At 43.8% G+C, this 22,615-nt stretch overlaps 1 protein-coding gene across 2 annotated transcripts in view; it reads right to left on the reverse strand.

The window, feature by feature from the left end:
* Nucleotides 1-1,453: 1,453 nt before the first annotated feature.
* The window catches only part of SLC23A2 (solute carrier family 23 member 2), a 150,220-nt gene continuing 129,058 nt past the window's right edge, over nt 1,454-22,615 (reverse strand). For both annotated transcript variants that reach the window (XM_029220428.1, XM_029220429.1), the window contains exons 9-16: nt 20,468-20,588; nt 19,794-19,950; nt 16,106-16,253; nt 14,878-14,983; nt 9,366-9,495; nt 8,538-8,675; nt 7,588-7,683; nt 1,454-6,015 (exon numbers count right to left, since the gene is read on the reverse strand). In XM_029220428.1, the coding sequence (XP_029076261.1) occupies nt 5,783-6,015; nt 7,588-7,683; nt 8,538-8,675; nt 9,366-9,495; nt 14,878-14,983; nt 16,106-16,253; nt 19,794-19,950; nt 20,468-20,588 (1,129 nt within the window). In that variant the 3' untranslated portion in view covers nt 1,454-5,782. The remainder of the gene's footprint in view (nt 6,016-7,587; nt 7,684-8,537; nt 8,676-9,365; nt 9,496-14,877; nt 14,984-16,105; nt 16,254-19,793; nt 19,951-20,467; nt 20,589-22,615) is intronic.

Here is a 22,615-nt window from a genome sequence, read left to right on the forward strand (position 1 = left end):
GAAATTTTTTGTTTCTAAGCCACCCAGTCTATGGTTCCCTGAGAGCAGCCATAAAGGACCAAGACGCAAGTTTACCCAGATCTTTACTGCTCACCTTTCCCTCAGTTATCTCGTACAGTACTTCCTAGGTTTGTTTTTCCTCATATTTAAGTACTTCATCCAAGGTACTTACATGGGGGCCTTTGAGTGGCTAGACATAAAATTCTAAGTTCAAAGTTCTTTTTCTTCAGTCCTTAAAAAATGTAACTCCACAAACAGGGCTGCTGTTGGAAAATCTGGTGTCCATGGGTTCCCAGCTTTAAACGGCTTCGTTTTTGCTCATTCTCTCTGGAAGCTTTCAGAATTATTTTTGTCTTTGTCACTCTTAAGTTTTACTATCCAGCAGTGAAGATGAATGGACTACATCAGTTATGTACCAACATGAAAGAATCTCACGAGTAAAATGTGACAATACATACACCTTTTACATAATGTCCCAAAACACGCAAAACTAAACAGTAAATTTTTAGGGATGCATATATATGGCAAAATTGTGAAGAAAAGCAAGAAAAGGATAAACCCAAATGGGGATGTACCAGGAGAGAGGCCCATGGGGTTGGGGGTGGCAGGGCCTTTAGTACTGAAATGTGCTGTTGTCCCAACTGGGGGTGAGAACATGGGTATTCTTTTTTTAAAATACCTCACATATATTTTCCGCATGTATATAGTGTAAGGTAAGACATTATCACCTTGTAACTGGATGCCTAGCAGTGGCTCATAGGTCAGGATACTGGGAACAGGAAGCAGCAGGTTGAACACCCTATGGGAGTGGCTGTGGTGGTCACTATGGCTGAAACTGCCAGAGACAAACCAGGGACAGAGATGGGGATGGAGGAGTTCTAAGTTTGTTCTAAATTAAGAAACACACCAATTAAACACTTCTGGACTTGTCTTCATACCCCACCAGGAGCCATGCCTCTGATTGAATGAGCTGTCACTCACTGCCCTCAGGCTTGGCTCTGAGCTTTTTCTGGCACCCACACTTCAGCATTTCCTGTCCCAGCCTAAATAGTCGGCCCGAAGGGGCCAAGACTGCTCTGGAGCCTTTGATTCCACTGTGTGGATACGACAGCCTTTCTGGTCCCTAAAAGGTCTCCAGCCTCCAGATGTCACTAACTTACTAAGAGACTCATAATTTCACGCCAAAGTCCAGCATAAGTGCATCCTCTAACCAAGGTCTCCCTTCCCCCTTGGGCATCCTCCCAAGGATCCCACCGTGGTTCTCTAGCTGTGGGGGCCAATGATACTTCAACAACTGCTTTCCTCCTTTGAGTCTTCAATGTATCTAACAAAGGCGAACTTGTTGAACTAAACTTTTTACTAGTCGAGTTTCCTCCCCTAAGTGATGACTTTTAAATAATGACAGGTTTCTTTAAAGACCAGCCAAAGAAGGTATGTGAACAGCAGAACTGTGTCCAGGAGAGCTTTTATTTGTACGGAACAGTTTTAAAAATACAGAATAAAATAGCTTTATCTCTACTATTATTCACAACATCTGGTCCAAATATTACATATTTTTAAAATACTTAAACGTTTAATGAAGCCATGTTAGAAAAACAATATGAAAATTCTTTTTAAAAACTCCATAAAAGAATTAGACATCTCAAAAAACAACCCCACCCCAAATACCCTCAGTATGCAAAATAAAAAACAAACAAAATCCCAGAAAGGTATATAGCCAAAGTCAGTCACAAAAACTTAAGGAAAATATAGGCATCCCCACTGTTTTAAGAACAGTCAGAAATTTATTAACATGTCAAACAAAGGTTGTTACGAACGAACAAAAAGGGTATTAACTTGACTGTCAGTAAGACGGCACCACTGGGAAGGGCGTCCTAAGTGTTGGGAAACACACAGAGCAATTCTAAGGAGGCTGGATGTTACTAGTGTAGAGTGAAGACGAGGCACAGTCAAGAACAGACTAAAAGGACAGGAATGTGCGGAGGCTGCTGAAAAGGGATCCTCTACGCTAACGTGCTTCACAGGTCCATAGGCAGATGCTGAACGCGGGCAAAAACGGGCAATCTTCTTGCACTACTCCAGTTGTGACTGCGGGAGGGGTGGAGGGTGGGGGAGAGCCTATTCTCTGTGTCAAAATCATAAGGGGACAGAGCACAACACGCATGGCATGTGAGGCCCCAGGTGTTTCCCTAAAGCCAACAGTGGCTCCCTGGGCCCTGTGAGAGCTCAGGCTGCCACCGTGTCCGGGGGCACAGCTGGGTGAGCACACCAGGGGGCAGCAACAGTCATGCCAGGCCTGCTGCCTGCAGCTGAGCATCCACCCCAAGCCGTGGGGGTGAGTGTGCAGGATGCTGCCTTTCTTTGCGCCAGACAGGTTCTGATGAGGCTTTCCGCCACAGCTCCTTGTGCGTCTCCTATCTGGCCTGACCACTCTTGTGGCATCGATATTATGGAAGATTATAGTTGCCAACTTCAAGTCTAAGTTGCTAGTACCAATATTTCAGCAGAGACATGAATTAAAGAAATAACAACTTAGCTCATGGTCATAAAATATATGCATGGGTAAATAAAGTATACACACATACGAAAGATTCATCAATGGAGAAATTCTATCATCACATGACATTGTCATGAAAATTATCATTCCCTCCCTGGAAAACTGTGACTATTATCCTGGGTAGAAATGTTATTTTACTATATGGAAATACTGTAATATTCATGCATAAACCAGGTTGTCATCATGAAAGTCAGTATTCTACAGTATGAAGCAAATCCTGTGTGTGAATCTGTCACCATGAAAACGGGAAACCATCAGGACCCATGGTTAAGCCACTTCCCTTGCCTTGATCAATCACAAGAAACTTACTACAATCTAACATTTGAAATCATCTTAAGAAAGATTCTGTATCAATGAATCTATGTTTAATTCCCCAGTGAGAATGAGAACGAAAATCGCCTACAAAGACTGGAGCCACTTCCCATTGTGAACCATTTAGATATTTTATCAAAACCAGTGGTGGGTTCGCCCTTGCCGCCACAGTGATATTGCAGCATCTACTGTCCTATTTATAAGTTTCTACTTTCCACATCAGGATCACCAATGTAAATGTGAAAACGGTGGGTAGGTATTCATGTGGGAATTGGAGGGTGAATGCCCTGCCCAAGGACATTCACATCCAAAATATCCTAAAACATTCTATTGGCCAAAGCACAGTGGGTATGTGGCCCCAGCAATGCAAGTGGGAGGTGCACAGGCACAGACCGTGCATGGCCACTGTGTCCCCCCAAACCTCCCCTTCAGGTGTGTGCTTCAACACAAGGAGCAGATGAATATATTTTTCTTTCAACTACAGACTCATTCTGTAGCACATCTGCTAGCCAGAGGACAGTCTTCCTAATCTCCTGTCCCCTTCCCCCACCTTGGACAGAGAATCTAAGTTGGCCCCAATGGAACAAGAAGGGCAAAACCCCTCTTTTTCCAATAGGAGGTGTGGGCACAGGGCTTCTTTGCACATTTGAAGGCTTATGGAAACTATCCCCCCAGACCAGCAGATCTGAAACCTCTCAATAAGCCCAGCCCAGGAGAGTTTTCAGAAGGGAGAGGATTCCTAGACATCTGAAGCACATGCCCTGAGTGTTACCCACTGGGAGGGAAGATTCCTGGGTCAAGTTAAGCTGAAAGGAACTTGTTCCTGAATTACCAATGGTTCAGAGGCTTTCATTTGGATATTTGGTCCTTCTGCTCATCTAGAGAGCTAGAATACTGCAATCTCTGGGATGTTTTACAATTTTCCCCATTGTTCAGAGGAGAGAAATTGGAGATGCTGAGCAAAATACAAATAGAAGGAACTAAGCAACTAAGGGGACAACTAGGGCTGTCAGCCTCGACGGCTTACCAAGTCAAACGGATGAAAATCATTTAACCAGTGTGCTTCTAAAGTAAATATGCACCAAATACACTTCAAAAAAACATACCATACAAATTTAAATTTAGAATCTAAGTTCTTTACTTAATCTGCAATAAGGTCTTGGCAAAACAATGCAGTGGCTCTGAAGTGTTCTTGCCAGAATAGGCCTTAAAGCCCCAAACTTTACAGGAATCAAGGAGGCTGTAGTGACACAATAATGCTGCCAAAGACATCCCAGTGTGGTGAGCTGAGCCAGTTGCGGGGGCAGGAAGTTCGCCATGTGCTCACTGCCTGGTAAACAACCAGGTAAATACTTAAGAAGCACTACCTCAAGAAACGAGGTCACTCAGGATTTTCCTTTGATTGCAAATTTCAAGCCAAATTCAATAAAAGTCATTTTTGTCAGAAACAATTTAATATTATTAATTAGAATTCAACAGAGGGGGCCTGCCAGCTGCTCTTCTTACTACCTTCAGCAATAACTTAAACAGGAAAGGCAGCATTTGGCCAGGGGATCTAATCTTCCCCTCTGCAAAATCAAAATCCAGTGGACATTCAACATGGCAACTCACAGAAAGTCTCCGTAAGCCTTAACTGCCAGATATGAATGGCAACACAACTGCACTGATTAATTTACCAGGAGGCCACACCATTCAATATGGCGGCTGTTTGTCACCTGCCCCAGCTTCCCTTCTTCACAAAACAAATTCACTATAACTTAACCCATGGTTTCTGGGCTCTGGTCCAGTAGTCAGTTTTGATAAATAGATTAAGCATTATGTATTTACACTTTCATGGTATCAAGCAATACAAAACACAACTGCAATAATGGTTACTGGCCTTTAAGAGCCAGGACAACAAGCTTCCCTGACGGTGTCTACAGCTTTACAAATGCTGGTTCCTTTCTTAATGGGGGATAGGAGGTGAGGGACAAGTAATACGGATGTAAGGTAAGAGGGTCACATGGAAAAACACTGATTTCAAAAATCTATAGTCAATAACATTAAATAGGAATAAAATCTTGTAATAATAGATACACACAACAATAACTGACATCCACATGTCAGCAGAACCAAGACTCCCATAAACACCTGCTTGGTGCCCTCATGGGCACTCTATACCCGTCACACCAGCCAGGAGTGAGAAATGCCAGCTAGAGTGTCTCAGCTACTAGTAAACAAAAAGAGGCCAATATGAGATGTGCTGGCCCAGCTTGGGCCAGGGTGGCACCAAGAAAGTGTAGTTGAGAATCAGATGCTGATTTCAAGGTACCTTCCCTTCCCGCCCAATCCCCCAATTTCCATTCTAATTATATCTGTACAGACTTTACCCATGCACAGATTTGGGGATAGGGTAAGCATGTCACTGTTTTCAACTGGCCAGCAGCCACCTCCTACAGGAGTATCAGGGAACACAGAATCTCATTTGACAATGCAAGGATACTGGTGTCCCTTGACCAGAGGAGGTCTTTGCAGGTGAAGGTCCTGGTGCTTCCAAGCACAGAAAGCCCCTGGACCCTGGAGGTGGCCTGTAAGAAAGCTAGCACAGGGTATTAGAAGGGGACTGAAAACAAGGAATCACTGTGGGCTTCAAGCATCCACTCCCACGGGAGGACAGGAACTTCAAATTCAGTGACCATGGCCAGCAATGGATGTTCTCAAGGGCAAAGGGTCAAGGGCTTAAATAAAAAGATAGGTGAGACACCATATTAGACAGGATCACAACCCACAACACAAAAGCTACTTGTAATCTGTCTTAGCTCTGGGGTGGACAATGTAAATGCAGATCTACAAACATATATGTTACTGCTTGTTACTCAGCAAGGAACTACAGGTTCATGCCTCACTGCGGCTGGGCCACAGGGCAAGCTACGGCTATACTGTGGCCTGCGAGTCTTCATCTGAACTCCGGCTGTTAGTGCTCTTCCTGAGGCCTTTCCATGTGTAACCTGCAAAGGTTGGGCTGATGGGTAAGTAGCTGAAACATCTGTATTTTTTAATAATGTTCATGCCAAATGGCAAGTCGTAGGATTCCATGCCATCAAGAGACTTGCTCCCTTTGCCCACGCCCTTCTTCCATTTCCTGATTCCCCTTTCCTCTGGAGTACCTGTGGAACACACACACACAACAAAACAAAAACAGAACAATGGAATGTTTAGTTAAATAGTTCTACCAAGAATTGAGATTCTCCACTGCTGCTGTCTCATAGATTGAAAGGAATGGGATGACACAAAGAACACTTGAGGAGTAGCTGATGCCCAATCCAGAAATCTAAGAATCACTAATCCCTCAAAACAACCACTTCTCTCTAAAACGCCGATCTGATCTTACAAAATGGGGCCCAGAGTCATTATTACATCTCACAATGCCTTCACCACTTGGTCATTGCACACCCACCCACCATCCAGACATATCACTTTTTATACTGTTTTGCTCCATTTCAGTGGGTGGGGGGCGCATTTGTCACATATTCCCCACTTGTTGTGCTCCTGTGAGGATGAACTGCCACTGGCATAACACTCCTGGCAATTCTGTACCCTGACAGATGAGTCAGGGAGAAAGATCTGGACCTACAGGGTTCAGCAACTCCTGGACTCCTTTTCAAAAATCTTTCCAGTGCAGAGAGGAGCACTGGCACCTGCTTTTAGCTACATGGGAGCCCTAACAATGTACTTCTCTGCCTGAGCCTGGGTGTTGAGCTTGACTCTATGGTGCAGGGCTTAGGAACCTCTCACATATAAGCTATGCCCTCCCATGGGCATTTCAGTAATAAAATTGACTTTAATTTCCATCTGCCTGACTCCTTTGTCTCTCTCTCACTTAGTGCTGACTTAGGAGAGAAAGAGGATGTTACTGGCCTCCCACAAATCTAACACCTTCCACCTATTCATGTGTGTGATTCCTTCTGCCAGATGTGTTCACCCCTTGCGCCCCTAGTAACCTCTTCTTGATTGAGGCTTTTTGGAGGTAGGTTACGGGCAAAATCTCAATAAAACCTTCAAGCTCCAGAATAAACATCATCCTTCCTTGACAGCGGATGAATCTACCAGTGCGTCCATGGCAGCACTTTACAACGATACAAAGCAGCCTCCTCTAGGAAGCTGGGAAGGCCACAAGGCAGGGCCTACATCACATCCTAGTCCATCACCCAGCACTTGGCATAGAACGCACCAGCTGTGAAACAAGGTCTATGGGTGTTGGAGAGAGAGCTGCCTCCATACATCTCTCAGGCACTGGTCCTGGCAGTGGCCTGCCTCTGCAATGACTCATTTAAAGGACAGGCTCCACAAGGAGACGTACTGCCCACTGGTAGCAGCTGGCTCAGGAGTGTGTGAACAAGTCAACGAAAGCCAAACTGCAGAGCTCCAGGCAAGGTTGAGCAGAAGGGCAGGCAGCTGGAGCATGCTTAAGGCATCCCGCTGCCACTTCACCATATGCAAGGAATTCACCTGCTTTTTCTTAAATGTAATTCAGCAAGAAGGAAAAAAAAAACCCTAAGTTTATTAGCAAAAAAGTGATTCATGAAAGGTGGCTGAAAGTGTCATCTTAACCACTTTAGAAAAGACAGTTTTAACCAGTGATTGCTTTGAACTGATTTACTCTTCCTGCTTCCCATATTTATTTGTCAAAAAAAAGTAAGTCACATATGTAATAAGCATGTTTGATATATACCACATACCTGGGATGGTGTTATCCAAAATAAAAGCCACACAGCCTCCTACAAACATAGCAGTTGTGAGAAGAACATTCAACACTTGATCGATTCCTGTTATCCCTGAAAATGACATAGCAACTGGTCACTGCCAGCCAGAACAGGCCTGCCCTTGACTTAGAAAGGAACACTGGGGTGGACACTAATTGCCAGTCCGTCAATACAGTGCATAAAAGTGTAAATTTCTGCTATGCATGTGTAGATAAATTTTTGCCAGTAACATGTTAAACTACTATGAATGCTTTCAACAATAATCAAAAGTTATCTCCATAAGGAAAATTCCTAACAATGGTTCACAGATGATAAATCTAATACAGTGAAGTTCAACGTGTAATGAACTATGAAGACTTTGGGGGTGGAGGGCGGTGTTGTTTGCAGATTAAAAAAAAATCAATATAAAAGATGGCTGTTGTAAGGCTGAAAATTTTACGAAGTGAATAACAAGACAACAAAAATATTTGTGGGGTCAGCAATCAAACGAAGGGCTTCAGAATTCTGGGTTACTAATTAGTGCTTAGCTTCTTTTAATTAGGAGCAACTTTATTTCTAAAGATGTTATCACATGAATGAGATAAATTAAGACAGAAGTTCACACACTTTCTATATTTAAAAATATAATGATCCTCAACAGAAAAATAACATGTTTGGTGAGAATATGGAGAAATAGAAATCACTGTGTCCCACATACCTGGTGGGAATGTAAAATAGTTCACCTGCTATGGAAAACAGGTGGTTAGGAGTGCAAAGGGCTTCCAGGTAAGCTTCAGCCAAGTGGGATTTAAATGAAAAACATAGATGAACATTCATCAAAATGATTCCTGAAGTTCTAAAGTACTCTCCAACTGGTGATGAGCTGTTTGTGAAGTGCTGGCTGTGGTTTCAACTTCCCCACAAGATTCAAGGCCTGTTTTCCCTACCTGTGACGAGAGGGTTCTGTCTGAGGTAACTTGGAAGGACAAGCCCAAAGAAGATTGAAAATCCAAGCACAAAGAGGTTCCGGGAAGAATTTAAATCGATGAACTGCAGGTTAGAGAGTCCAACAGCTGTGATCATTCCTGGAGAGAAAAACATTAGACCACAAGTTCCATTATCTCACCTATGGCATGGATGACAGATACACTGTTGAAGACAGACTCCCTACAATGTCCTTTCTCGGTCCCATCAGAAACAGGTTGGGAGACTGTGTAGTGACAGGACAGGGACCAAAATGTGACCACCTGGGTCTCTGATCCAAATGACCCTCGGCCTAGGCACTATTTGGGCCTAAATAAGGGGCATAAACATCACCCTATGCTTTTTTTAGACCAGGCAAAAAACTAAGGACATTGGTTCTCCCTCAAAAACTTGATTCAAACAATTTCAATTACATTGGGAAATGCACCCAAATATCAAGTCCCTGATTACTATAGCTGAATGGCACAGAGATCAAATCGAGTCCCATCGCAAAAATGGTCAATTTTAAATGGCCCAGAAGGGAAGATATCTGAGTTTAAATCAATTAGAAATGGCAACTAGAGGGAATAAAATTTAATTTGATTTTTCCTAGCTCAATTATTCTACCTTTAACATCAACTCAACTCAGAAAGTGATATATTGTGTTTATATGTTTTTAAGGTATATCCTTTTGTATTTTAAAAAGGAAATTTATCATTACCTTCAATCTCACTGAAGGGATTCCTTAGCAAATGTGAAGAAAGAAAAGGAGCCTGAGAAGGAAGCCGGCTATCAAGGAAATGGAATTTTACCAAAGAGAGTACAGAAGAGGGCGCCAAGCACAGGATCCGGGAGCGAGGCGAAGAGGGCACTGAACTTTCCAATCATGCCTAACGCCAGCATGAGTGCTGCGCCGTACTGTATCACCCGACGACTGCCAACCTGTGGGACACACAGAGGGCAGAGACAGGCGTTAACCTTGAGGCCCTCCAGCAGCACACACAACTACTCAGGCCCCGCGGGAAAATGTGACAAAACCCACAGACAAAATCTGGATTACTCTTTAAAACTTTTAGTTAAGAGGGTTCAGTCTCATTTCACAATGAGGATTGATCTCAATACTCTAAACACATAAGTATTACTATAAACACAACTAGAGTAAAAAGATTACCACCACCTTTCCTTGTTCCCATCCCATCCGGTTCTTGCCAGAAGCTGACTGTTCTGCTCTCCTTGACTACGGGGATCCTGGGGCTCAGCCTTTGCGTCTCCGAGCCCTGGGCAATGTCACCTCAGTGTGCACCTGCTCCTGTGCTCTGGTCCTGGGTTTCTAATGCCCACAGTCACTGGCCAGGATGATCTTCTAGTGTCTCAAATGCAAAAACTACACTTGGCCCCTGCTTCTCTTCTGGGTTCTGGCAAATCAGACAAAACCCCCAAACATTTCTGGAACTACTTTTCCTCCTGGTGTATTACTCATTAGAGGTGGCACAGCCTGGAGACCAAAGAGTGCAGGAGCTGCCTGGCTCCTGTCTCTGCTCCACCTCTAACTATGAGACAGGCATTAGCCTCTCTGGGTGGCAGGATCCTCATCTCTGTAACAATGAACGGTGTGCTTCTGCTTTGAGGATTAAATGAGATGCAATATAAAATAGTCTGAACAGTACCTGGGAAGCATTAGGTTATTTGACAGCCTCCCACCTGAAACTGCTGCCTCTGGCCTTTCCTCTGCCCACATGTCCTCTCCACTATGATGGAGTGACCTCTTTAACATCGTGACTTGGGAGGTCAGTCCCCTGCCTAAGTCTTCGGGTTCTCATCCCCCTTCTGGCCAGTTCTCAGACACATCCTTCAAAATACGACCCCAATGCTACCTCTTCTGCAAAGCCTTCTTTGATTCCAAGGCTTGGCTTCCCCAACTCTGGACTTCTGCAGCACCATGTAAAGCACTTCCCATGTGGTCCCAACTTTATTGGTTAAGCTTGATCTCTGCCTTCTAGAAGCGTTCATCTAGTCCACTGTCACCCAGGTAGCAAGAGATGGAGCGAGCACTGGGCTCAAGAATCCTACACTGTTGGCCCCTACTCTGTGCTGCCTCTCCCAGGAAAACATCCTGAGGACGTAAACTGGATAAAAGAGGTTCCAGAAATGGAATAGTGTCCACAGGGCTTTATGTATGACTTACAGTGAATAGAAGATGGCTACTTAAATTTTAAGTAACTAAAATGAAATGAAATGTATAAGTCAGTCCGTCAGTTGTACTAGTCACATTTCAAGTGCTCAGTAGGCAATGTGTGGCTGGGGGCTCCCACAGGGGATAGTGCAGGTACAGGACATTTCCACTATTGCACTGTTCTACTGGATGATGCTGGGCTGGACCTTCCAACAGCTTCTTAATGTGCCCAAAGGTCAATTTCAGAATAAGAATTGAATCTTTTACTGAGCTGTCCAGCTAGAATCAGTCACAGCTGACACTGGAGCCTAGCGTCCATTACTCCAATTTACAGTTCCTCCCATTATACCACCACTATGTGCAGGGGAGCGGTGAAAAGGTCATGCAAACTGGCAAACGGAGCAAAAGTGACTTACACTTGGCTGTAATACATGATTAGGAAGGCTTTCATTTACAAATAGCTTGTTTTTCAGCATTTTCAAGGACCTACTATGTGACCAGCACTTGGGAAACTGGGATGGGGGGCGGTGGTGGATACAAAGATGAGTAAGTCACAAGCTTACGATAAAATAATTGTACTGTTGCAATTGTCATGTTGCGTGGGAGTCCAGTGGGAAGAGAAAACTCTGAAAAGTTGGGGAGGGTTCCCTGGAGATGGTCTTGAGGCATGAGTAAGAGAAAGAGCAACCAGACAGAGGGATCCACCTCCCAGCAAGGTCAGCCCAGTTAGGTGTGCAGGGGGGAGGGCTGAGCTGGCCCTAGGGATGCCTGAAACAATAAATCTTTTATGAAAACCATGCAAGGAAGGCTGATCTGCCTTAGATGCTGTCCAAAAAAAGCAGCAAGTTAGCCATTCTTCTGTTCAACAAACATTAAGTGAGTGCCTATTACACATTTCTGTTCCAAACACCAGAGACACAGCCCTAAAAATCCCTCCCCTGCTGGTGCTTACATGGAGCCTTCACATCTCCTTTCTCCACTCCCTGGAATCACCTCCCAGGCTCCCTTCTGATCTCCTTCCTGAACTGTGGCTTTGCCTAGGGCCACTGAAAAATCGACACTGCATTTCTGACTTTCCAAAGTGTTCAACAGGGTGGTATGCTGCAGAGGAGAAATGACCTCCCTCTGGATACCATCAAAGAGATAGTTCAGCCAGGGAAGATGGTGTTTACTCTTCCTAGAAATAAACTTAGGGCTAAATATCATATAACAGTATCTCTATTTTGCTTATTTAACCACATGCTAAGTGTTTTACATCAAGTTATTAATTCCAAAACCTTGCGAGTTATCTTTATAGACAAGGGTATAGAAACTCAGAGAGGTGACGTTTCTTGCCCGTGGTCACTTTAGGAGAATGTGATGGAACCAAGGCTGGATCCAAAGCAGCCACCTCCCTACCATGTCATGCTGCCCTTCTCTGTGGGACAGACACTGGAACACACTCAGCAGAGAAGTCCTGCACATGGAATCCAACCCATTCAACCCTCAGAACTTCAGAACACACAATGGGGTAGGCAGCCTCAACTCTGATCAAATAGTTAGAATGTCCATGTCTGTACATGGAACGCCATAACTGGATAAAGGACAGCAAACAGTGGAGTTGCCAGGAAATGGAGGTAGATTCTCTGGAAGAGCCACATATCACCCTCTTTCTATTTGTTCTGGAAGTCTGATACAATGGTCCAGACAGTGGTGTCTGGAAGAAATTCATACAGTGATGGAAACGTTCTGTATCTGTGCTTTCCTGTGGCCACCAGCCACATGTGGCTACTGACTACCATATGAGATAACACAGATCTAGATCTAGAACTGTCAGATTTCAGATCTGAGTTCTAATCAGAAAATGACTGTCCCAAGTCCTTCAGCTGGAAAAGAGGCAGAATACTGCCTATAACCTTGTGCTTCCTTTTTCCTGGGCAGGAATCTTCCATCAGCCACATGGCTCAGGCCACAGAGAAGTTTCTGGTGCAAGTCCTACTTCCCCACCCCACGGCATCTGTGTAGATGGTTCAATTATACCCCCTTGTGAGTCAGGGCAATGGAAACCAATTCCAGGGCTGATATTGCTCTCAAATGGATAAGGCCTTTGCCTAGGGTAAATGGGTCCAAAGGGATTCCGAGGTAAGATCAATTGGCCCAATTAAAAAATGCGGGCAGGGTGCCTTTTCAGAATAAGCTAGCACTATCAAAATTATAATAAAGATAATTATTCCCCAAACCATCTCAGTCAAGTTTTAGAAGGAACCTTAATGACAGCACTACTTACTCCCTACAGTGACCTTGGTTAAATTATGTGATGATGTGTTTTAAAAAGGTGCAGAAAGGGAGCTGGCTTGTTAAACTGTTTCCCCAAGAGTCCCTCCATCTATAATAATTTTACTACTCTGTTATTTTGGATTAGTTATATGTCTACAGGCTCATGGCAGCAAACTGACTAAAGAGTGAGTGGCTTATGTCCCATCTGGTGCCCATTTGACCCTTCCCTTAGCTCTGTATGCTCAGCATCTGCTCTCACCATGGGCAGCAATAGGACCCAGGCATCCTGGAGGAAGTGCCCATCAGGCAGCCCTCACATGTCATGTGCCAGGAGCAACAGGCAGCAGGTGGGGCCACCAGCACACCTGAGGCTGAGCTCTGTGATGGCCTGGCCAACTTACAGGAAATCAACCAGCATGTCAGGCTTGCACAGTGCATGCCCTGCTCCCTTTCACTTGGATTTGCAGTTACAATTAACCAAACTAAGTATCTGGTTTCTTTTCATCTGGTTATATAATCTTGCAGAGGGCTGGAGGAGGATTTCTAATTTTAAAGAGGTCAAACAGTTCTAGAAGGCTCCAGCCCACCCCCAAGTTCTCAAGTTCAGGAGGAAGACTTCTGACTCATGCAGGCCACCCTAGATGGTGAACCAGTTCTAACGGTGTCTAGCTGTGCAACATACAATGGCCAGGGCCGAGCTGCATTCCTCAACACCCTGGGCAAACAGCAAGCTCTGGCCCAAAGCAACTGGGATATAAAATTTATTTGCTAGTAAATTTGAAAGGCCAAGAAGTAGCCTCCTTTTTACTGAGGCTGGATTGTGGTGCCTGTGCTTCGAGTGGGGTGGGGAGGAGAGACAAGTGGGGAGGACTTCAGACCCAGGCACTGCTTCAATCTGAGTGACTCGCTGTGGCTTGTGCTGCCACTTAACTCCACAACCGATTTCATCTGAAAGAGAATGATGCTGCTGCAGTTTGAAAACTGTGTTACTGTAAGATTGATTTATTTGTAATGAGTAATATAATTTCTCATCTAGAACTAGTGCCATCTCCTAACTGGTCTCCTGTTTCTACCCTCTCTCCTGACCACCATGTTCTACTTTCATCATAGCAGCCATAGTGATTCTTAAAAAAAAAAAAAAAAAAAATCAGATGGAGTCACACCCTGCGGCCCCCACTTCCACTCGGCCCCTGGCAGCCTGTAGGGCTGCAGGACCTGGCCCTCAGCTACCCCAAGAACCTTATCTGCTCTTACCAGGCCCACTCCCACTTCCCTCTCTGCTTCCTGCCCCACTAGCCTCCTTGCTGATCTGCAGAGTGCCAGCCTGCTCCTGTGATAGGCTTTGCACTGGCGGTTGCCCTGCCGGAATGAATGCCCCTCCCCAGGTACCTGCACAGTTCCCTCCCTCAGCTCCATCAGGTCTTCGTTCAAAGTCATCTTCTCAACGAGGCTTAGCCTGACTACCCGATTTAACACTTACCCTCCTGATCCCCCACCCTGCCCCATATTTCTGTCATACTTATTATGCTTACTATTTATTGCTTGTCTTCCTCTGCTAGAATCTAAACTCCACAGACGATGGGGATATTTTTCTTTTTTATTCACTGATGTATCCCAAGTGCCTAGAACAGTAGCCTGGCAAAGGGTCAGTGCTTAATAAAAATCTGTGGAATGTATGAAGGAATAGCACCAGAGTGCCTGCCTACCCAGGTCAGTCAAGGCGAAAGAGACCTCTATCAGCATTCCATAAACCCATCAATGAAAAAATAAGAGATGGGGAAGAAGATGATCTCGGTATTGGAGGCCATCCTTTTGGAACTCACAGCGGCCAGACCAATCAATGAAATGGATCAACATTTAGAGGCCCAACCATTTAATTAGAAAAATATTTGTACCTTAGTAATTCCCAAAACTCCAATGTTGGGACTGGATGAAGTAGAGCCATTCCCAGTACCAAATATGCCATCGAGAACACAGGAGAGACCCTCCACGAAAATCCCCCTAAAACGTAAAGGAATGGGGGAAAGAAAAACATTCATTCCATGGGAGAAATACTCTGAAATACACTCTAAATGGTTGTGACCCAAAGGCAGGGTCCACAGACCTGAAGCCTCCACACTCCCCAGGAGGGGTTAGCAATGCAGACTCTCAGGCCCCATCCCAGATCTGAAGACCTGCATTTTAACAGTATTCTCCATGCTCATTCAACTTTGAGAAGTACATCTCTGAACCACACATCAGACACAAATGATTAAAAATTATTCCAAATTAAAAGATTTTAGCCAGAAATTAAAGTCATTTGTTGGAATCTAAGACAAACATGGGTCATCCATTGATTTGATTCCTTTCCTATTACTATATAGTTTTATCAGAAAAGAAATGCTTTGTAATTTTGTAAACATTAGAACTTTTAAAAGAATCAGTATATAAGTAATTTACTCATATGCAATAACTCCATTAGAGAAAAAGAGAAAAACCAGGACTCTAAACCCCAACAGAACCAATGCAAGAGGTGCTAAGACACCAGTCCTTTGGATCTCATCACACACAATCCCTTTTGGAAGGGCGGCAGCTGGCTGGGAAAGGCGGAATGATCTGGGCTATTTTCTCTTCTCTGCAGCTTCCATAGGGCCCAATTTGCCCCCAGCATCCAGAAACTAAAGACCAGATGTGCTGAGAATATAAACCCCACAGCTCATAAACCTCTAGATTCTACAGACTTCATTTATTCCTGCTCCTGTCTCTCTATATATGAATTGTAACTGTGAATAGAACAGCTGGGAAAACAAGAAATCAAAGGGGACAATACATCCATGACCCAAACCAAGCACAGAACAATGGCAGTATCTGGTACTTGTTTTGGTGAGTTTAAGGTCTGGAGTGATCTCACAGAGAATGTCTTATACAACTGTTACCATGAGGAAGAAAGGTGGGAATTCTGCTCCATACTATGGATGAGGAAAATCAGGGCAAAATGGGGGCAGTGACTTGTCCAAAACAAACAGCCAATAAAGAGCCCTGGTGCTTGGCTACTTCATGTTGAAACTCTTGGTTATCCAAACCAAAGAGCAAAGTATGAGGCGCTGGGCCCGATGAAGAGCTCGTTTTTTCTCAGGAACGCACCTGTTTATTGCATGGATGGGGGGCGGTGGGGCACAGGACAGCCTTGCACAGGCGTAGTAGTCCCCGATAGACTCGATAATACTGGCAACGACCGCACTGAGCATGCCGATGACACCAGCCGCAGAGATGGTGGGCAGTCCCCATTGAACTAAGGAAGGAAAACAAGCATGAAAGCCTCATGAACTTTCTTAGAGAGGCAGGCAAAAGTTTTCAGGACATTGAGTCCTTCAGTATGTTAGAGGACTCTACAAGATCCACTCAGATTTTTGAAGCTCATGGAAACTATTTATTTTTACACCTAAGTCATCAGTGAACTATATGCCTGGGAATAGTTTCTGAGTTGGATGAAGACAACCATAACCAGGATTGATCTGCTTTATTTAAAAGAAGAAATTGTTTGGCTGGAAGAGGTGGGTGCTTCTCTTCCTGCTTCAAAGCCACACTCAGTGTCTGTTAAATTACAGTTCAACACAGCCTGCTTTGTTGGCATAGGAATTTGTATGAAGAGGATTTTTAGCCCTGCTGTGCAAGCATGATACAAAATAGTGCTCCTGCCCAGGGGGTGGCGTCAAATGAAAAATCACCAGCTAAATTTAAATCCCAACAGTAAAGCATGGCACAAAGTATAGATAACCCTTCTCTAGTATAATTCCAGCACTTTTTTTTTTTTTTAAGTAAACCATGTTATGGAAAATTAAAGAGTTTCCTTTAAGAAAGCAAAGCAAAGTCCCCAGGTAGCTTCATTTTGAGTATCCTATCCAGATTTAATTTTTAGTAGGGTTTTTTTTTCTTTAAAAGTATATCTATTTGGATACCAAAAACCATTGATCTTATTTAATAAAAATAGCATGAGGAACCTTCACTGTTAGAACGAACAGACTTCTTTGTAAAGTACCTAGACCTTCTTTCCCTGAACCATTAGTTATAATAGAGCTACTAAATAGAAAGGACAGTGAAAAAAGAAATGTATAAAATGTTCTCTTGTGCAGGGGCCAACAGTGTACTGAGGGATCAGAACACTAAAAGATCTTGGAACCAGTGCAATGATTAGACTTCAAATGAAGGCAATCCAAACCAGGTCACAATGAGTACCAGTTACGAAGTCAGGAAGTAGCACAGTCCCTATCCAAGAAGGGCCTGGAGAGCAGGAGACAGGTGGAGAGGGCGTTCTGGGTAGGCAGCAGCCTGAGCATCAGTGGATGGATGCAGCTGGGCAAGAATAGGCTAGTGCTCAGCAGAGGAGGGTGTGCAGCATGGGGCAGGTAGGTTTGGAAGGCCTTGACCAGCCCCCTGGAGGGGCTTGGTCTCTGTCTCATAGGTAATGGGAGCAACCACAGGTTTGGAAAGAAAAAGATGACATGTAAAGTAAGATGTGCAGAATATGCCTGGAGTATATGTATAGACAGAACTTTTCCTGCCTGGAGCTCACTTTACCCTGTGGGAGCTGACCAGGGGGTGCAGAGGCAGCCTGTAGTCAGGGGTTCAAGGTGCAGACCCACCAGCAACTGGCTTGGTCAACATCTCGTCTCTGGATTGGTTTGGAATGGATTCTTCTCATGAAGATGATTTCTTTATCAAGCAACATTTTGTGTTTTCTAGATAACCTTTTATATGGCTACCTTTGCTGATGTAGCACTGTGGTTTCATTTTAGTATCTTGATTTTGGGGGTTGGATTTTTGTTTCATTTTGCCATTTATTATTTTTCAGAAATTGCCTTTTATTTTCTGTCTTTTTACTTTTTTACTGCTTTCTTATTTTTTTCCCCTTTGCCTGAAGTCCTTATTTTAAAAATATTTATTCCATTTACAACATTTAAAATTTGTTATCTTAATTTTTGATCCCTTTTCCTTCAGATTATTAGTTTAAATTTTAAACCTGCTGGCTTCCAGCCTTCTATTTAAGTCTGTTATTTCATCTTTCCTCTTATCTAGAAGCTTTAATTTATTTTGTTACTTTATAGCAGGTTTCTCAACTTGGCACTGTTGACATTTTGGACCAGAAATCTGTATTTTAACAACTAATCCAGGTAATTCTTAGCATATTAAAGACTAAGAACCACTGCTCTAGATATATGAAAACTTGTCTCTGGATTAAGCCAAATCATTAGCGAGTACATAAGACTACATCCTCTGGCTCTGGAAGTAGCTCTTTATCTAGGGGAGCTCTGGCAATAGAGAAGCTGGTGGCAGTCAAGGGCTGTTGTCAAGAGGAGCCAGACAGCACTCTCTGCAGTCATGACATTAAGGTCCTGTCCAACTCAGTTATGCCTCCTTGTGCATGGGCCCCATGGTACCTGAGCAAAATCTCTCTGGTCTTTCAACACACGCACAGCTGCTTCTCCTGGACACCCCACTCTGTGTTTCTATTTGTGCTCATCTTGGGAGCCACATGCACAGGCAGCGAGGACCACCCCGCATGTGCCGTGGGGGCTTCCTCCTACCTGTCCTCCCATGCCTCCCCTGACTCCCTCACCAATCGACTTTTAAACTCACTTTATCTCAGATTACATGTATGTTTATGAACCATGTACTGGGGGGGAATGGGGGGACGAATCTGTGTATACATAAATACATACTTATACCATATAATCTGATGAGAATGTTTTTTAGAAAGACTAAGCTTTTTACAGTGTTTGTAAATGTGTCAAGACCAGAAGGAACAACTGCCAGCATCCTTATCATTTAACATGCTTAGAACAGTTATCTTTTCTTTTTTTTCGGCCATGTCGTGGCATGTGGGATCTTAGTTCCCTGACCAGGAATTGAACCCGTGCCCCCTGCAATGGAAGCACAAGAGCCCCAGCCACTGGACCTCCAGGGAAATCCTTAGAACAGTTATCTCTAACCCAGTCTTAATATCCTTGGCTCTTCCTCCTTGTCATAAAATATGAAAATGTGACTGCTGGACAGGGGCATAAAGTGGCACAACCCAACTAAGTTCAGGTTTCCATTCTAATAAAAACCTTAAATGCCAGGAACAGACTCTGCACAATACAACAACAAGCATGCAATCATCACTGGGTTCACACCAATCACTTTCGGGGCTGGGGTCTAGAAAACGCTACACATGAATCCAAGAGATACCTTGGATGGGGATTGTATATCCCTGCCACCTGGCCAAGAGTTACCCAACACTGAAATTATGACGTAAGATCCATCGTCCATCCATTTGTGAATGAATATTAATTTACCTGACAGCTGTGACCAAATTAAAAAAAAATTATAGCTACCCATTAAAAGATTATACAAACTCCATCATGCTTGAGCCATCTGCTAACCTTCAGGCCCCTCCCACTCAAGTCTGTTCATTTCAGTGGCTTGGGTACTGTGCAGCTCTGTACTTGCCTTTCTAAGCAGCTGCCCTCAAATCCTGGCCACCAGAGATCAAATCTGGCAAGAGACCCCTTTATGTCTGGGATTCTGCCTTAGTGGAACCAAAAGAAACAACCAGTATACCTGAGAAGGGAGCTGGTCAGTCTCTGTGTGTTAATTATGGCCCTCTGGGGACAAAGCCTCCTGCCTCCCTTTTCTGCGGTCTAATCCTCTAAGGGCCAGAATGGTAAGACTTCCAGGGCATGCTCTGGGACAAAGAAGGCCTTTCGTGTTGGAGAGCCTCCTGCCAACTTCCAACTCCTCTAGGTTGGGCCCTTGTGGGCTCCTGACCCCTCTTGGCCACCAGAATACTTACATGGGTATGGGACCTTAAACCACGGGGCTACCAGAAGCACACCCTGCCTGGCATCAGTTCGAGCATAGAAGCCGTACTTCGTGCTATCAGGAGGGAAGACATCTGTTACTGTGAAGATGAAGCAGAGCAGCCAGGACACAAGGATGGCCAGGATGATCTGAAGTGGTCAAAGGAAAAAGCTCTGTCAGGCCAACAGAAGTGGTGGTTGTTGGCAAAAGACGCCTTCCTGCAGTTGGAGTATCATACCCCAGAGCCCATCATCATCAGTACTTTGCAGAAAAAATACATAAGGGATCTGCTTAGAAACTATTCCTTGAATGGAATCACATTTAGAGAGAGCAATTTTATGTAGTAAAGTGATTTAGCCCGAATCTGGCTAGTAAAATAAGAATAACGGACAATGGGCCTGAAAAGGCCACATGGAGTCAGACCTCCCTCAATTCCAAGGACAATCAATGTCCTCTCACATACTGCTAAAAGGACTCCAGCATTGGAAACTTCCACTGCTTTTAAATTTTAGGTCCATGGTGATTTGGGTGGTCATTAGTACCCTGATATCATCACACAGACATGGTCCCCCCAAGATGACCTGCTTAAAACCCCTCTTCTCATATAAACATTTTACATATGAACCAAAGGCAATATTGCCAAAAAAAAAAAAGGTGACTACTCACAGGGAACATTTTGAAAAGCTGTAACTTGTATGCAGTCCATCCTTTCTTGGATTTGTAAATTGGGAGAGGAAATTTAACATTTCTGGCATATTGAGAAAACAGTAATACTAGGAAAATTGTCCTGAGGAGAGAAAGAAAATGATCTAGGTTAAAGGCTGTTACATCTGTGTTAAAAATAATACTCAAATCTTCAATGGCAAAATTGACCACACGTGTTCAACTCATTTCTCTACAAAGCTGCTCGTCCTCTATCATTTGGGAAATCATATTTTTTGGAAATGAGTTTTAGATCTTAACATTTCTAGATATGGAAATGAAATTGTCATGTAAATGCTTTCGCTAAATATTCCTTAATAGAATAAGAAAACCCAAAGAATGTACACACTGATAGGAAAATCTCACACTATGTAAGGGAAAAAAACAAGATGACAGATAACAACATACTGCACAGTATAATTACAACTATAAATTAACTAAAAAGCAGCTACCACACAAGAGTGCATGTACACACACACATGCATGCATGCATGCAAACAGGTAAGAAGGACAGGATCCAAAATGCTCACAAGGATTGGCTTCAGGTGGCAATGTGATTTGTGACCTTTTTTCCCCCACTTTTCTGTATTTTCTGATTTACTTGTAAGGAACATAAATTACTTTTAAAAAGCAAAAAGTAAAACTTCAATATTTAAGGAAGCTATATACAGTAGAATTCAATATTAATAATAATATTCCTGAGAGGTTTCTGTGTCAGACATTACACATAGGTCTTCCTGCCCATCATCCCAGCCTTCTACAGCGGCTTCTATAACCATCCACTTTACAGAGAAACAAAGCCAGCAGTCCAAGATCATGCAGCTACGTGGGCCAGAGGTCTAGCTCTACAGCCTGGGTTCTGAACTACCTTGCTGCACTGTTTGTGAAGGCAGGGATGCCTGGGTTGACTCAACAGTTTCTCTCTACCGAGTCCCACACTCTTGACCCAGGTACACTGAATGCTGCAGGAGGCAGGTCGGCTGGTCGCTCCCCTGCAGCAGGACCCAACACAACCTCATCTGTCTGGTGCCCCATGTGTGGCAGGTGTGGGATGGCTTCCCACCGCTGAAATGATGAAGGAGTACAACAATTTGTCTCATCACCCATAGGGACTCATTCTTTCCCTTACAACCTGAGGTAGAGTTGGCAGGAAGAGTTGATTCTCAGTCAAAGTTAAGCTTAATTGTTCCTGGGCACAATTCTAATTGCTGAGATGGAATTATCAGTTTCATTAAGAGCTGGTCAACTGCAGCTTCATGGTCACATTCCACCTGAGGTGTTGACTGCAGCCGGCCACCACTCTACCATCTCCCCACCTATGCAGGCACTTTGCTGACCTGGTACCACCACAAAGTCATCAGACCAGTACCAGTTCAAGGATGAAAACATAAATGGTGCCCAAGTTATTCCAACTCCCCCAGGAAGGTGAAGTTTAACAAAAACCAATATGATAATGAGGGATACTAAAACAGGTGTATTTTAAACTTAGACCAACGTAAAATTTTCATGTCTTAAAAAAGTTATTGGTTTCCTTCCAAAGTATATACTAAAATCCAAAAAAGCCTGGTATCTATTATTACTGTTATAATTATTGCAGGCAACATCCCACCTGACAGTTACACCTGCATTATGGTGTTCACTTTTCAAAGCACGTTTAAAAATGGAAAGGAAACACATAACAGAATACAAGGAAGGTCACCCAGATCTCAGGCTCAAATATGGCAACTGAAATTGAGTAAGTGAACTGGGCAGGTGAACACTACTCTTCTATTTTTATCCTCAAATACACTTGTGGGGCAGGTAGGGCAGGCAGCCCCACTGCAGAGAGGCAGAAGCAGAGGCTCAGCAGTGGGTGATGTGTCTGAGTTCATAAGACTTGGCCTAGCACATAAGGGACAGGATCTGAGCCTGGATCCTCAGGCCAGGGTTCTTGTCCACCACATCAGGTGTTTTCCATCTCATGTTACATTTTGCTTGTTTGTCTACCTTTGTTTTTTTTGTTTTTTTGTTTTTTTTAGGAGTGTGTGTGTGTGTGTGTGTGTGTGTAGGGTGTGTGTGTGTGTAGGGGTGTGTGTGTTGTGGTTAGGAGTGTATGGGTGTGTGTGTTGTGGT

Source organism: Monodon monoceros, unplaced genomic scaffold, assembly GCF_005190385.1.
Source record: "Monodon monoceros isolate NGI ecotype Baffin Bay Population unplaced genomic scaffold, NGI_Narwhal_1 Super_Scaffold_13, whole genome shotgun sequence".
NCBI classification, from domain to species: Eukaryota; Metazoa; Chordata; class Mammalia; order Artiodactyla; family Monodontidae; genus Monodon; species Monodon monoceros.